Source organism: Cyprinodon tularosa, unplaced genomic scaffold (genome assembly GCF_016077235.1).
Source record: "Cyprinodon tularosa strain WSP-4 unplaced genomic scaffold, ASM1607723v1 ctg82, whole genome shotgun sequence".
Lineage (NCBI taxonomy): Eukaryota > Metazoa > Chordata > Actinopteri > Cyprinodontiformes > Cyprinodontidae > Cyprinodon > Cyprinodon tularosa.
Window position 1 is genome coordinate 143809 of NW_024039585.1, and position 16283 is coordinate 160091.

The 16283-nt window shown below is 38.2% G+C and overlaps 1 protein-coding gene across 1 annotated transcript in view; it reads right to left on the reverse strand.

Annotated features, from left to right (window-relative positions):
* obscna (obscurin, cytoskeletal calmodulin and titin-interacting RhoGEF a) overlaps positions 1 to 16283 on the reverse strand; it is a 69491-nt gene that overhangs the window by 34050 nt on the left and 19158 nt on the right. Inside the window, exons 20-36 of the mRNA XM_038272234.1 lie at positions 13889 to 14164; positions 13478 to 13744; positions 13340 to 13378; positions 11199 to 11465; positions 10594 to 10860; positions 10244 to 10510; positions 9897 to 10163; positions 8989 to 9255; positions 7454 to 7720; positions 7102 to 7371; positions 3583 to 3861; positions 3238 to 3495; positions 2852 to 3118; positions 2487 to 2753; positions 2109 to 2375; positions 1698 to 1964; positions 1346 to 1612 (exon numbers count right to left, since the gene is read on the reverse strand). Coding sequence (XP_038128162.1) covers positions 1346 to 1612; positions 1698 to 1964; positions 2109 to 2375; positions 2487 to 2753; positions 2852 to 3118; positions 3238 to 3495; positions 3583 to 3861; positions 7102 to 7371; positions 7454 to 7720; positions 8989 to 9255; positions 9897 to 10163; positions 10244 to 10510; positions 10594 to 10860; positions 11199 to 11465; positions 13340 to 13378; positions 13478 to 13744; positions 13889 to 14164 — 4326 coding nt within the window. The remainder of the gene's footprint in view (positions 1 to 1345; positions 1613 to 1697; positions 1965 to 2108; positions 2376 to 2486; positions 2754 to 2851; positions 3119 to 3237; positions 3496 to 3582; positions 3862 to 7101; positions 7372 to 7453; positions 7721 to 8988; positions 9256 to 9896; positions 10164 to 10243; positions 10511 to 10593; positions 10861 to 11198; positions 11466 to 13339; positions 13379 to 13477; positions 13745 to 13888; positions 14165 to 16283) is intronic.

Sequence of the window (16283 nt, forward strand, 5' to 3'; positions counted from 1 at the left end):
ACAGAAGATGACACCAGCAACTACCGGTATGTAAAATTTCCCCATTTTATTGAGCAACACTTATTTTGTCAGCATGTAGTCCTGCAGCCACTGATTGCAGCCATTTGACGATCTTAAGGACCTTTAGGGTATTTCTACACATTAAGAGTAAAAAGTTTAAATTTTGACTAAACTAAGGGTCAGATGTTTTTTTTTATTTTGATGCAAATCCAGCTAGAAGCAACCAGAAAGGATTTCTATGTTTTACCGTCACAACCAGAGCTGTTATTGCAGCTCTTGCAGGTAATGTTCATCTACTCTCTGCCCCTCATGATGCCTAATAGAGGGAACCTTCACCTCACATTATAATAAGTTAAGTAATTAGATAAGATACTTAGCTGTAAATTACTTTTTTTTTCCTGGGCTGAGTGAGTTTAATTTTTAACTTTCTTTTGGTTAAACTATTTTCTTTCTGTTCCTTGGCGCAAACAGGCGCCGGGCTTCAAGTCTATGGATGGCATCGCGGCTGTTCAGAGATCAGCCACATTCCCCTGTTATTTGGTTGTTGTTTTCATTTTTTTCACCCCTATTTCTCATCTAATACACGAGGCAGGTCAACATCCATGGACTGAACAGCAGTTTTGGCAATTAAAGGATAGACAGACTGAATGTTAGGACCACGTGTGCTCATATTGGAGTTGTGAAATCGCTGTGCCTTGTGTTCACAAAATACCGTTTATGTCTGTCTTGTTTATCTTACCAATTATTGTCCAGCTAGGGTGGAGCGGGTAGCATTTTATGAAATATGATCAAATGAATCTAATTAGCTTTTCATGAAAAAACATATCTAAATTTGATGTAATATTGGGGCCCAATGTATCTTTCTAAACAGACATATGGGTCTTCTTTCATCAGATCTGGGGCTATTCAGAAAACATGTTTATGCCAATATTGTTATTTTATGGTTACAGTTTATTTTATTTCCTTATTTTCAACTCTGCATTCATAACTGTGCTTCATCCTCCTTTCTGATATCTCCTGCTGCTCCACACTGCATCTCTGGATGTTTTATGAGATTGGAAGAATCACTGTATTCTTTCATATGGAAAGAGAAGAGCGGAAGTTGATGGTTTTTGGAGTCACGATTTTTTGTCATTGTTTTGATGCTAAATCTTAAGTATTTTATTATATGCATACATACATATCTTAAGGGTAGAGGTGTCTCCTCACAGATGGGGCTCCTTGCTGGTTTGGGGCCCTAAGCAGTCGCCCCAAACCAGCCATGCTGCCTAGTAGATTCTCTGCAGTTTTCTAGAAACACAACTGTGCATCAAAGTAATCTCTAAAGCTCTGGGAGCAAACAAACCTTTAACAGATACTGTTGCATTGGTTTCTGCAGGTCCTGCGTGACATGAGTAGCTCCCACTGTCTTCAGGTTGGACATCATTAATATGAAGTTCCATGCGGCAGCCTTCCTGCTTCATCTCATACTTCTTGCTGGCTCTAAGGGGCCTCTTGTTTTTCTTCCATTGCACAAGCGCTCCAGCTTTGGACACTTCACAGCACAGAGACACTGATCCACCTTCCTCAGCCTCCACACGTTCTAGCTCTCTTTTGAAAATCAGAGGGAGTTCTGGAAAAATGGACATGGGTGAACATATATTTCCATATACTAAATAATTATTCCTGATTTAATGTTCTTTTGTGGTTTTTCCAACCTTTCACTGTCACAGTTGCAGTTGTTTCTGCAGCTCCAGCTTCACATGAGTAGCTGCCACTGTCCTTAGGTGTGACATCTTTGATGGAAAGATAGAGGAAGCAGCCATCTTGCTTCATCTCATACTTCCTGTTTGCTCCCAGTGGCAGCCTGTTCTTCTTCCACTGTACTGGTAACCCTGGCTTGGATACCTCACAGCACAGGGAGGCTGTATCTCCCTCATCAATAGTCAGACTTTTCAAAATGTCCTTGAAGAATGGGGGGAGCTCTAAGGATATAAACAATGATTAAAACAAGAAAGAGACAGACCTGGTATAGTAGGAAAAGCCGGCGTTAACGTTGTTGTGTGATTATAGAGTTTTGTTTATTTCCTGTTGTATTGAGGAAAGGTTTTTTTCAAAAACGAACTAACCTTTTACTGAGACACAGGCGCTTGTCTCTGTTCCTCCTACTTGGCAAGTGTAGCAGCCGCTGTCCTCCAGTTGCACATCCTTGATGTTGAGCTGTAGTACACAGTCCTGCTGCTTAATCTCATACTTCTTATTGGATCTGAGAGGTATTTTGTTCTTCTTCCACTGAACCAGCACTCCAGGTTTAGAAACCTCACAGATCAGAGAGGCTGTACTGCCTTCTTCTGCCTTAATGTTCTGCAGATCCTTCTTGAAGAATGGTGGGAGTTCTGGGAAAGATATTAGATGATTAAAATAAAAAAAATTTAATGTGATGAAAATTAGTAAATATTATTATATTTTACATATACAACAGCCTTTAAATTCTCCCTGATTATCACCTTTGACTGTCACATTAGCAGTTGTCTCTGTGCTTCCTGCCTGACACGTGTAGCTGCCGCTGTCCTCAAGTTTGAGCTCATTGATGTGGAGCTGGAGCAGACAGCCATCTTCCTTCATTTGGTACTTCCTACTCTCTCTAAGGGGAAGTCCATTCTTCTTCCACTGCACAGATACTCCTTGCTTAGATAATTCACACTGCAGTAAGGCTGCGCCTCCTTCCTCAGCCTCCAACCTTTTTAATACTTTCTTGAAGAATGGAGGTGTCTCTGCGATAAGATTGTAGAGCAAAATACACAAGATAGCAGAAATTTAAATTCCTCCCAGCGTTGGATTACAAACCCAAAACTGTTAAAGATTGGCACACCTCTGACTGAAACTGTTGCCACTGTTTCTGCTTTTGCTGCTTGACATGAGTAGCTCCCACTGTCCTCAAGCTTGAGCTCCTTGATGTACAGCTGGACGAAGCAGCCATCCTGCCTCATCTCATACTTCCTGCTGGCTCTTAATGGCAGCCCGTCTTTTTTCCACTGAATCGGCACTCCTAGTTTAGACAGCTCACAGTACAGGAAGGCTGAGCCTCCTTCTTCCGCTTCTATGCTTTGCAACTCTTCTTGAAAGAATGGTGGAAGTTCTGGGAAAAAATGCCAAATTAAAAGTCTTTGTAATATAAAAGAGCAAAATTAGGTGAATAAAAGACCACTAAATGAAAACGGAAGCTTAAACCTGTTGAAAAGAAAGGAAAATAATTACCGGTTACAGTTAGTTTTGCATGGCTCTGCATGTCGCCTGTATCACAAGAGTATAAGCCAGTATCCTGGGGCTCAACATCATGGATCAGCAGCAGGTTTACTTTACCCTCCTTACGCATCTCATATTTATCACCACTTCGTAGTGGGATATGGCTGCGCTTCCAAGTAACCCAGGTGTTGCAGTCAGTTGTGGTACAGGAAAGGATAGCTGTCTCTCCTTCCATCACCACAGAGTCTTTGGGTTTCTCCTCAAATAGAACTAGAATTTGAAGTCAGTGTTTATTGTTAAAATGTCAGATGGAAATTGCATATTCAAGTTTTAATTTCTTCTAACTTTTCTACTCACCTTTTGGCTTGGGGACAACAAGCAGTTTTGCAGATGTCCTCTCCTCCCCTACCACAAATGCTACCGTACCCGTCTCCTCTGGAGTGGTCATGGTGAGGACCAGACGGTGCTGGCGGCCATGGCAGGTCATCTGGTTCATCTCATTTTTCTGCAGAGGGCTCGAACCAAGCCACCAGGTGCCCTCGCTCACATCTGCATGGCTCAGCTCGCACACAAACACAGCGTCCTCTCCAGCTGTCACTGTTAAGTCATGCAGCCCTTTCACAATCCTGATGCGCTCTGTGGAGAAAGAGGAGCAGTACTCAGCGGGCTTTTGAAAAAGTTCTGCAAGTTGGAATATCAATGAGAACGATTGCTTCGAGAAAAGATCTCCTTGAAATGCCTGCTAAAATGCAATAATCCCAGGGTGTAAAGCAAGTTAGGTCATAGAAAATGATTAAAAGAAATGTGTAATATGTAACGTAGATAGTTCAACCTAAAACAAATTAATAAACTTAATTGAATTTTGTAAAGTTGCACCTTAGTGGGGTAATGTTCTCCAGAGCTATCATATTATATGGATATAAGAATATCTCCACAGCCCTCTCAAGTGACCACAGATTTCTATCGGGTCTAATTCTTGGCTTTATATAAGCTTTTATAAGGCTATTATTTGTGATTTGTAATTTAGAAATCAGTTTCTGCTGAAAAAAAAAGTATCTCTCTCCATCAGTGCTGGGAAAAGTATTTAACATTACTTCAACAAAAGTAACTAAGTAAGCAACTCAGTTACTGCACAATCAAAGCAACTAGTTACCTAGGCAAAGTAACTATGTATTTATTGCTTATGATGTAAAATGTTGATGAATTTGAGTCAATTAATTTTTATCTGAACTTTAAATACAGCTTGAAGTTCAGCTATTAAAGATTAAGTGTTTCTTTTATGAATTGATCATTTGAATTAGGGATGAACAATTAATTATACTGCAATATAATCAATTTAACAAAACACAGTCTTCAAAACCAAGAAAGACAAAATTTTGGTTACTTTACATTTAGCAGGAGTAAGACTGACTTTTTTCAGCCCTTTACGTGGTGGTAATACAGTTAAAGTGGGTTTTTCTCCACACACAAGAAAAAGAGAGGGTTCTGTTAGCATCCATGCATGCAGCAGTAACTTTACTGTTGCCTTTTCTGCACAACAGTAACAGTAAAGTCCTATGACAATCGACTTTGGACAGGCAAGCTTTTAAAGTCATGACAAAAACAAAAACTCAGGAGCGAATCATATACATGCTTGTGTCTAGTAGTTTAGAGGTAAAGCAAAAATCCCATTCGCAATTTTGGTTGAAAATTGCAGTTTTCATTTTAGTCAAAAATGACTAATAATTAATTATTATTCAGCCCTAAATTTAATCATCAATTAAATAACAATAATGAAGCAAGACACACAATAACAATATATTTCATGATATATATGTTCAATGTTTATAAAAAAAAGAACAAGGAAGTTAAATATTTAAGAACCTATTATTTTTTTAATGTTGGTACTGGTAAATGGCTATAAAAAAAGAAATAATGCTTTTTCAGCACTTTGTAGAAGAAAAAATTATCTTTATAATAACATTTAATAGACGACCAACATCTATATCCAGTGTTTCACAGTAAATCAAAGCAGTAAACCATTTGCATAAATAAAGCTTAACTCTGAAGAATAACAGAGTAGTATATGTTGATAAACTGGCTGCCAGTTTTAAGTAAGTATTATTGAAAAGTGAGATGGTGCAAGAATCTTCAATAAATTAGAATTGCTTTATAACTCATGTAGCTAAAGTTTTTGTCGCCAAACATATTGTGGGTAAATCACTGGAACATTTGACCTTTGACTTTAGGGAGTGTGTCCGGTTCACTATCATTGAATTTGCAGCGCTCTCTACCCTCACCTTGCATCTTTCCTCTGAGTTTCTTAGAGCAATCAATGCATGATGGACATCCACTCTAATTATGGCTCCTTCGCCAATCGGCCTTATAAATGGTGCATGCACCATCCCAGGATAAAAACTAAAAGCAGTCCGGTCCAGCAGCAGAGATTTCTTTAATGGATCAAATTGCCGTATCCACCATGTTAGATTGCATGCAACGAAACCTAAAGCAGTTAAAAAATGTCATTAATATATTATTCTGTAACTACATAACTGCAAACAATGCTCCCTACAAAATTTTCTTAAACACACCTGAATATTTTGGTTTACATTTGAGTAGTTTTTGAAACAGGTTGTAATAGATTTTGCTTTGAAAAAAAACCCATCTAAAGAAAAGGAAGCCCATGATGCCACTGTTATTCTGTGGATATAAGGCTCTGTTGGTATTGCTTTGCCAAAAACTCTGTTTTTTTAAATCAGAGCAGTAAGTTCAAGTTTGATGTCATATTTACCCATTAGCTTCTGGCAGATTTTAAACAGAACTGGATGTTTTCTTTCTCTCATAATAAGTCATTGCTGTCAGATCAAACGACTCATAAACAAAGCAAATGTTTAAGCTTCTGCACAAGGATATTGTAGCTTTTTAAAATCTTTTAGGTTTTCTACTTATCAGAGTTAATTGTTTAAGGCTAAAATACACAGAATGTTGGACACATTAAAGGTGGAATTGTTAGGAATCCAGTTTGTGTGGGTTGTGTTTTTGTGTTGTTCTCTACCTCCACCACCAGGTGGCGCCCTGTTCTCGTTGGTCCTCCCACACACCTGCGGCTGGTTGGCTCATTACTGAGGACTATTTGAGCGGTGGACTGTCACTACCTTGACGCCAGAGTGTTTGCCAGTTTTGGGTACTCTAGCCAAGCTGAGTTTAGCTGAGTCTAAGTTAGTCTTTGTTTACACTAAGCCTAACCTTGTTTTTGTCTTTGCCTTTTCGGCAGGAAAGCCTTCCTGCAAGCTGGATGTTTGGCCTTCTTCCCCTGGAAGGATTGTTTGAGTCTCACACTGAGCAGGTGATTAATCTCCACAAGTTCCGTTCAAGCCCTCCAGGATTCCCAAGTGACAGTCCGCTCAATAGCTCCTCAGGATCCAACCCAGTCTATACCTGTCAGCCCTCCAACGAGTCTCTACCTCTGGATAAACCCACACTTACTGGATTCTGGGAAGAAATACTTCTCCACTAACCTGAGTCACATTTTCTCTGTCTCTTCAGCCATCGCTCAAAATTCCCACAGATCCTGAACTAACCGCTGATACTTCCCTTCTCTCTTCCAGTTCCGGTTCACAAACACACTGAGTTTCCTGAATCAAACCCCCGCTGTCCTTATCAATAAACCTGTTATAACTTTTGCCATGGTTCTGAGTAGTTTACTGCATGTGGGTCAGATCTCTTAAGAAAATCATGACAGGAACATGTTTTGCTAACTTAATCATGGTGTTTTGTTTTTTACAAAGAAACTGAGAATTTTAACAGAAGTCTGTATACTCAAAGGATCCTATCAATATTCAAATTAGAAAAAAGTTTTAAAACATTAGATACAAATTTACTGTTACATTCACCTACCCCTCACTATCAGCTTTGCAGTGGTCTTCTTGCCTCTGCTGATGCAGCAGTACTCTCCAGCATCAGCCAGTTCCAGTTTCTTTATTTCCAAAGTGTGCAAAGGACCTTTCTTTTTTAGTATATAATGCAATCCGTCTTCAACCACAGCGCTGTCTTTCCTCCAAGTGACTGGAACATTAGCGCTGGAAACTTCACAGGACATCAAAACAGATTTTCCCTCCATTGCCACTTGGCTCTCTAGTTCCTTCTCAAAGTACACAGATGCTGCAGCTGTCAAACACAAAATGAATAAAAAATGTGAATTCTCAACCAAACGTTTAATATTCATTTCATATTATGAAATTTCCCTCACCTCTCACGTTGACTTCAGCTGTTGTCTTCTGACCCCCGAAGACGCAGCTGTACTCTCCAACATCCTCTGGTTGTATGTTTCTGATGGTCATCTCAGCTTCCTTCCCTCTCTGTGCCATCTGGAACCTCCCTCCATGGCAGAGCTGGTCGTCCCCTTTCCACCACTGCACGGGCACCCCGGCCCTGGACACCTCACAGCGCAAACACACATTCCCTCCCTCTGGAGCCTCCTGGTTCTTCAGGCCCATTTTAAAAGTGAGAGGAATGGCTGGGGATGTATAAAATTAAAAATATAAATTCACACAACCACTGCATTATTGATTATGACAAAAAAAGTTGGTCATTTAAAACTTTAAAAGAATATAGGATTCAGAATACAACCTTTGTGACAATTATTTTAAATATCTTAGAACTAAAAGCGAATAATGCTCCTGCTGCTGTCTAAAATGTCTGACTTATATATGTTTAATTGTATCAGTTTGCACAAAAAAAACCCTATAGTCCCTGTAGCTTATACTAAACTAAATATCTATCTATATCTCTCTTTTCCTTTTCTCAAATACTATAGTAAGAATATCCTCTCCTTAAAGGTATAGTGGAAGATGTTCTTTTTCGAGGTGGATCATCAAAATAAGTGGTCCTCCTAATTGTCAATCATTCTGGTGATATGTCTATGTAAGGCCGTCCTACATGCTCGTTCACATTTTCACTTACCGGTGGTGAGTCGGACATAGTAAAAAAAAAGCAAATCTTATTTTGTAAAGTAAGCTTTTATGAGCGATGCAAATAGCAACTATTAAACAGAGCGTGCACAAGGAGAAAAGGGCTTGTGCATGCTCTCTTACAAGTTTAAGAGACATTCTCGGGAGCAGGTACAGGGTTGTTTATGTGCATTTCTTTTTAATGTGTAGAAGGCAGATCTTTTCAAAAATCTGCGATAATCCTCCACTGTAACTTTAAGTTGTAAGTCTGCTGTGATAAACACTGACGGGTCCAATTGGTCAAGCTTTGAACACAATTCTTATTTAGGTTTACCAAGGAAAGGCAATCTTAATATATTTAAGTACCATGCATCAATAATTTACATTTTTAGAGCATTAATTACCATCATTGTATCAGTGTTTTATGTTACAGAAGCATACTGTACGCAACAACCAGTAAATCCTGTGATCCAACAGCTCCTCTAATAGAATAACTGATTTCAAGCCACTGTGTTAAAGGCTGTCTGAGGAGGGTGGGCACAGTGCATAATGCTGTAAAAATGCTAACATTGCATTTTCATGTAAACATGATGGGGGTCTGTTTGGCCCAATTTTAGTACGGAGCCAAAAAGTATAATCACTTGTTGGTTTTTTAGATAATCTTTGAAATAAGAGAGAAATTCCTCACTTTCATGAAAGCAGAATAAAGCCTCCTCTATCTGAGCTTTTACAAGCAGTTTTAAAGACTTTTTACAGATTTTTATGATGATCAAGATATTTTTTCTAACATCTGACAGCAAATCAGTTTTCTAACCTCATGATGTTTATTTCTTACGTGTGATTGTGACATGTGCGGTGGTCTTAACATCTCCACAAATACAACTGTAAAGTCCACTGTCCTCCAGCTGTGCATTTTTGATGGTGAGCTCCATGTTGATGTTACGGTTTTTAATCTGGTATTTAAAATCACTCTTCAGCAGCTCTTTCCCTTTCATCCACTCTACAGCAAGGCCGGGCTTTGACACCTCGCAGCTCAACGTCACACTGTTTTCCTCCTCCGCCTGCTGGTTCTTTAGCTTTGTTTTGAATGTTACAGGAGGAGCTGCAATAGGAAGAAATTATGTACTTATTATTAAGTTGTATTATATGTTTAAATCAAGTTTAAAATTTGCATATGCCCCTCTTTCTTGCAAAAAAAAAACAAAAAAACAAATTAAAATAGAGTACACCCCATACCTACTTACGGAAGAGGATTAGGGCCACTGGAAAAAAAAAAGTTAACTGATTTTTAAATTTTATTTCAGTTTAGTGTGGGAAAATTCAGAATTCTGACTTTAATCTCAGAATTCTGACGTTTTTCTCAGAATTTTGACTGAATTCTGACAATAAATAAGTTAGAATTTTTATAATTAAAGTCAGAATTTTGAGATTGAAGTCAGAATTCTGAGAATTCTGAGATTAAAGTCAGAATTCTGACTTTTTCCCATACTAAACTGAAATAAAATGTAAAAATCAGTTAACTTTTTTTTTTTTTTTTCCAGTGGCCCTATTCCTCTTCCGTGCCTACTTTTAGGTATTAGTTAAGTTCTAATATATTAGAACTTTTTTCATCTACTTTCTGAACAAAAAAACATATATATATATTTTAAAGAACATCTACTGACAAAAGCAAAAGTATTTCAGCTTTAGAGGTGAAAAAAAACATTTGATAAAAAACTATATTTTTGTATTCTTTCCTCTAACCTTTGACTGTGAGCTCAGCAGTGGACTGGCTGTCCTCTGTTTTGCAGGTATATTTCCCAGCATCACTCTCCTCAATGTTATTGATGATTAATTTGGTGAGACCTCCTTCTTGTTTCATCTCATATTTATAACCGGCCTTGAGGATCACTCTGCCTTTTCTCCAGTCGACAGGAGCTCCGGGCTTGGAGAGCTCACAGCAGAAAGTAGCACTGTCTCCTTCCTTTACCTCCAAACTCTGAACTTCTTTCTTGAATGTTACTGGAAGAGCTGGAAAAACAAGTTTAGAAAGTTATCTCTGATAAAAAAAAATGTCAACATTTTCCCTTACAGAATCAACAAAAACATACCTCTAACTTTGATGTCAGCTGAAGTCACAGCATTTCCAGCAGAACAGCTGTATTCTCCTGCATCTGCAAGGGTTACATTTCTAATCAGCATCTCAGCCGATCGGCCCTGTTGCTTTATCTGGTATTTCTCTCCATCCAACAGCAGCTGTGCATCTCTCCTCCACTCTACTGCTTGGCCAGGTTTGGAGAGCTCACAGCGTAATGTTAAACAGCCATCCTCCACTGCTTCTTGGTTTTTTAGTTTTTGCTTGAAAGTCACAGGAATTGCTGAGGAAGAGAAAGCCAGAAAAATTACTGAGGCCTCAGTGCACACCATAATTTATTTTCATGATGGTTGTGAAGTGTCTCACCGGTAATTGCAACATTGGCCATAGTTTTAAGATCATCACAAATGCAACTATAAGAGCCGCTGTCCTCTGGGAGACTTTTCCTGATTAGAAGTTCTACTTTGGAGCCGTTTTGCCTTATCTGGTATTTCTCACTGCTGGTTAGAACAATATCTTCCTTCTTCCACTGGACTGGGTATCCTGGTTTGGAGAGCTCACAACAGAGTGCCACTCCATTACCCTCCTGTACTTGAACATTTCTCAGATCTTGAATGAATTTTATCGGCCTTTCTGCAGTAAACAAAAGTAAAATACCCAAATTGTGACCAGTTACATTATAGCAGCATAATTGATTGCATAAGGAATACCAGTAAAAACGAATAAAGGGAGAAATAATTTTTTCTAACTGAATACATTCTATAAATTCTTTCTCGGATTCCTTTATATTTTGAAGTATAACATATAAGGAAAAAATTGGATGGTGTGGGTTATAATAAAAACAAAACAAAACAGGGCAATCTCTAGTGCTCTTCATTTTGTTGTTTTTATGCTGAAAATATCTTTTGAAACATTAATATCAACTAATATAAACCTAACCGAGGAAAATAAAAATGAAATGCTTTACACACCGTTCACTGTGATCTGAGCTGTCGTCCTTTCCTCTCCACATAGACAAGTGTAATCTCCAGAGTCCTCAACAGTGAGGTCAGTAATCTTCATTTCAACCTGCAGGTCTTTCTTCCTCATCTGATACTTGTCTCCATTCTTGAGCAGCACTCCTCCTTTCCTCCACTCCACAGAGGAAGCAGGCTTATTGAGCTCACAGTGCAGAGACACAACGTTGCCCTCTGTGACCTCCTGGTTCACTAACGGTAGTTTAAAACTTGGAGGAAGATCTGTCAATAAGAACAATTAAGATATTCAGTTTTTGTCACGGTGCTGTACTTCAGACAAGATGAAAAAGATGCAGTAATGACAGGAAATGAAGGGTGTCTCAGGGAAAAGGTTTCCTCAGGTAGAATATCATGCTCACAATGAGTTCTTTCTATTTAAGCGATAAGTAGATATTATCCACTTATACCAGACTAAATAAAGAATATTATTTAGGGAGTGAGTTTTTGACAGGCTGGCAGCACAATCCAAGCACAACCTTGCATTGTTCTGGAATGTTCAGTGGATCTCAATAATATACACACCCCTGTTGAAATCTCTGGTGTTAATAAAGAAAAAAGGGGAACATAAAAGGAAGGAAAAAAATCAAATGAGTACAAATCATAAATTTGAAAGTTAAGCTTTGCAATCAGTTACATATGACCTGTTTGGCATGAACTCAATTAGACCAGACCCTTGAACAACTACTATTTTAAATCATATTTTGATTCAATTTCTACGCCCAGTCTTCTTGGGTACACTGATGAAAATAAACCATAGGATAAATGAAATAAAGATGTCTTTGAATTATTTTCCTGACATTTTGTGACAGGCATCCTTTTGATTGAGTCATAGATTTGCAGAAGCTGCAAAGGATCTTATTGCACAAAGATATCTGTCAGGAGAGAGCTACACAAAACTGTCACACAGTACTTCTTACTAAGGAAACTGTCACAGTCTTGATTCTTTTATGTTTTCTTTAGAATATTCAGTTTTACTTTGCTGCATGTTTTCTAGTTTTATTGGTTTAATTCTCATTTTGTTGTTTTTTCTGGTTATTTTTCAGTTTTAGGTTTTTTATTTGTTGCACTCTGCTGCCCTCTTGTGTTCTCCTTTTTCCCTAGCTCCTTTCCAGTCTGCTATGTTTACACCTGCTCCCAATCCGCTCGTTAATCCTCTCTTTGTTCAGTCTCTCATAAATACACTCCTTGAGCAGTTCCTCAGTGCTGGTTTCTCGTCTAACTTCCTCCAACTCTGTCTCACTGAGTCTTCCTCTTCGAGATTTTTTCCCCCTGATGCCTCCATGGTTTCTGGTTTGTTTGACTTTTTTTCACGTTTGACTTTTTGGATTCCTGCCTCTGTTGTCTGTTAACAGTTCATTAGTAATCCAGAAACTTACCTCTGCCTCTCTGCCTCTGCATTTGGGTCCTCAAACCACAACCAAATCCTGACAGAAACACAGTACTGGCCTGATAATATTTCCCAGAAATAATATGATCAACGAAACCAAACTTAATGTTAAGCCTTCTGCCACAATAAAAAATAATAGAAAGAACATGGCGAAACATGAGGGAGGCAACATAATACTGTGGGGTTACTTCTCTTCAGCTGGTTTTGGTGATTTAAAAAGTGCTTTAAATTCTGATCAATTTTGCCTCAAAGATGTTAAAAACAAAAATGTTATCTGAAACTTCTGCCTTGGAATTTTAGTGCCATGCCATCTTAAATTAATAGATGTATCACCATGGGAAACTGTTTGATTATCAAACAAGACTGAATGCTGAAACCGTAAATTACCTCTAATGGTCCTGTTTTAACATCTTTCACAACAGGCATTTACAACAAGGGTGTCTCATTTTTGAAATCCACCATGTTTGACATGTATAATTCATGAACAACTAAAACTATTCTAAATGGTATTATAACAAATGAGTCAAGGAAACCGCAGATATGGAAGAAGTAATTAACAGTGGTGGCAAATCACTGTGACAAAAAGCCATGATTTGGATAAATAGGTGGGTGACAGATATGAAGAAGGAATGTCTGTTTTTTTATGGCTTTCAGATATAATGAAGTTCACTCAGAGAGTGTGATTTTTGGTTTTTATTTTGAGGCTGACCTCTTTGACGTCTGCGCTCAGGTGATGCTGTAGAATACACTGTGAATTGATTTTACAGAAAGAGCATCGTAATCTATGAAATCTTTATTAGAAGGTATTCTGGTGTAAGTCCAGAAGCTATGGAGGTTTTGGTCTCACCTCGGACTCTGAGCTCTGCAGTGGATTGGCTGTGTTTAGTCTTGCAGGTGTATTTTCCAGCATCACTTTCCTCCACCTTGTTGATGATCAGTTTAGTCAGCCGGCCCTCCAGTTTCATTTCATGTCTCTCTCCAGGCTTTAACAGGACTCTACCTTTCCTCCACTCCACAGGAGCATCAGGTTTGGAAAGCTCACAGCAAAAAACTCCACAGTCTCCTTCTTTGACTGTCAGGCTCTGAAGTTCTCGTTTGAAAGTGACAGGAAGCGCTGTAATGGGGTTTTAGAGAAGAAATGGGGGTTCAACTGTCATTTTCTTTCTAAAATGAAAATAAAGTACAGACCTGCTGCAACTCTTATCATTCAGGTCATCATGTAAATGCTTTCATAGTTTATTCTTATGTACAAACTTACGTCTGACTCTGACTTCTGCGGTGGTTTTCTCATCTCCAGTAATGCAGCTGTACTTCCCTGCATCTTCCAGTTGCACATTGAAAATAGTTACCAGCGCTTTCTTTCCTTCAACCTTTATCTGGTATTTGTCACGGCTTAACTCCTCAGACAGAACCTGACCCTCCTTCTGCCACTGAATTGGGACTCCTTTCTTTGACAGCTCGCAGTGTAGAGTCACACTAGTCCCTTCTTCCACTTCTTGGCTCTTCAAACTCGATTTAAATGTGGCAGGGACTGCTATTAAAATAGAAATAATTTGTAGAATTAAAGCTACGCTAAGGTAAGGGGTAACAATAAAAGCTCAAACCCTGTACTTTAGTGCCGGGGAAAAATTGTACACTTTTCATTGGAATGCCATATAGAATATGAGAACATGATGCATTTGAATCGTAGTTTCTCCAGGGTGGAATGGAATATTTGAATAGAGTGTGCAACTTATACATTTATTGAACTTTCTGTAATATACGCATCTTCAAAATTAAATATATACGTTCATATATATAAGTACACCTCTGATGACATGCGGTGAAATGTTCCCCTTAAACTCCATACTTTGAGTAGCCAATAATAACATGCTCTGTTGTGTCTTTGTCCTTTAGTGAGGGAGTGCTGCATCCTAGGAGCACATTGGAACGTCATCACAGATCCTTCCTCCAATCAGCTTTTAGGCTTTACTTCTATTATTGTTCCCATTAAACATGGTGTTGACATCCCTGCGGTTATTGCACAGCTTTCTAATCTCTCCTAAATAGTCCAAAAAACAAATGTGGTTTTACAAGTTGTGTATTTTTTTTCTCCAAATTTCCTCCTTAGTTCTGCTTTTTTTTTGCTCTTTTTCATGTTTTTTCCTATGAAGTAAATTTTCCTTTTTCTAATTCTATGTGCTTTGTCTTGCTGATCACCCTGCTGCTGGTACATCTGAACATCTACTAAGAAACAATGATAATTTCAATTCTTATCTATCTGTGCTATATTTTTGAACGTCATAACTGGTAGAAATAGAACTTCTTTAAAATGTTTTCTGTAACTAACTGATTGATTATTGATATTTTATCTACTCTAAAGATAGGTTTTAATATTGAAACATGCAATTGTTTCCTCCTTTTAACCATCTAGCAGTTGAGGTGATACCAGAGTGTTTTTTTGATAACTTTCTTTGATAAATGTGTTTTTTGTAATGCAGAAGAACCAGTAGCAGCCAAACAGATCCAAAGCAGTGATCTTACTCTGACTAATATTACCCTTGTTTTTTGGTTTGTTTGTTTTTTTAACATAAGATTTGTATTTAACAATTTAATCCCTGAAATTAACAAACATAAAAAGAAAGACAGATTAATAAAACACACACAAAGAAACTCAGTAATCTGCATCCTTCTTCCCATTTTCTTTGATGTCTTTCAGAAATTTGGCCAGTGGTGACCATGACTCTTCAAAATGTGCTCCCTTTCCTCTACAATATAAGTTAGTCACTCCAGAGCAATCCATGATGCCATTTCCTTCACCTATATATGGTTGAAATTGAATATCATCTTTAAATAGTTCAATCTGTCTCCTTCAACAATAAAGCTTTCCTCTAAAAGGAATGTGTTTTTTTTTTCTGGCAAATGTTGTTTAGCTTTTCTTTTCTGATCATGGTCCCTTAACACACATTTAAGCCTTATTCCTCTCCCACGCCTCTCCCTGCACAGATGCATCTCTCACTCACTCCCCGTTTGCTTATTTTTTTCTTACTTTATATCTTCTTATCTCTTAGCCAAAGTGACAGAAAGCTGGAGAAAACAAAAAATTTCCAGGATTCTCTGGCTGAACTACTTTAAATTTTTTTATTTTTGAACATAATGCAGAGAAGCACAACTCCAAGTCAGCGCAAAATACCTTAACCACACGGGACTTTACAAGCTTCTAAGGAGGATGGCTATCTTGGAAATGAAGATTAACTGACTGGAAGTGAATGGGGAAGTAAATGCTAATTAAGGAAATTATGAAACCCTGCCAGTGTCAACCTTACCGGGTTCTTAAAACATTGACATAACCCCACCTGTGGTTTAAACAGCAACTCATCAGAACAACAACTAACCAATGGAACTGAGAAACAAGATGCTGCTTATAACTACAATAACCAGACTAGTATTCCCCGTTGGGAAACACTTGGAGCAAAGCCAAAGAGCAAATAATCCAACCCAGATCTGAAAAGACACCTGACAGGGCGAACCCCACTTTTAAACGACAAAACCTGGCCAAGACTTCAGAGAGAAAAGGTGCAAAAAAGCTGTTCGACATTTATGCAAATATTAGCAAAGGATGTATGTTTGCATTTGATTATATTCATCTTATTCTGATCGAGTCTGAACTTGAT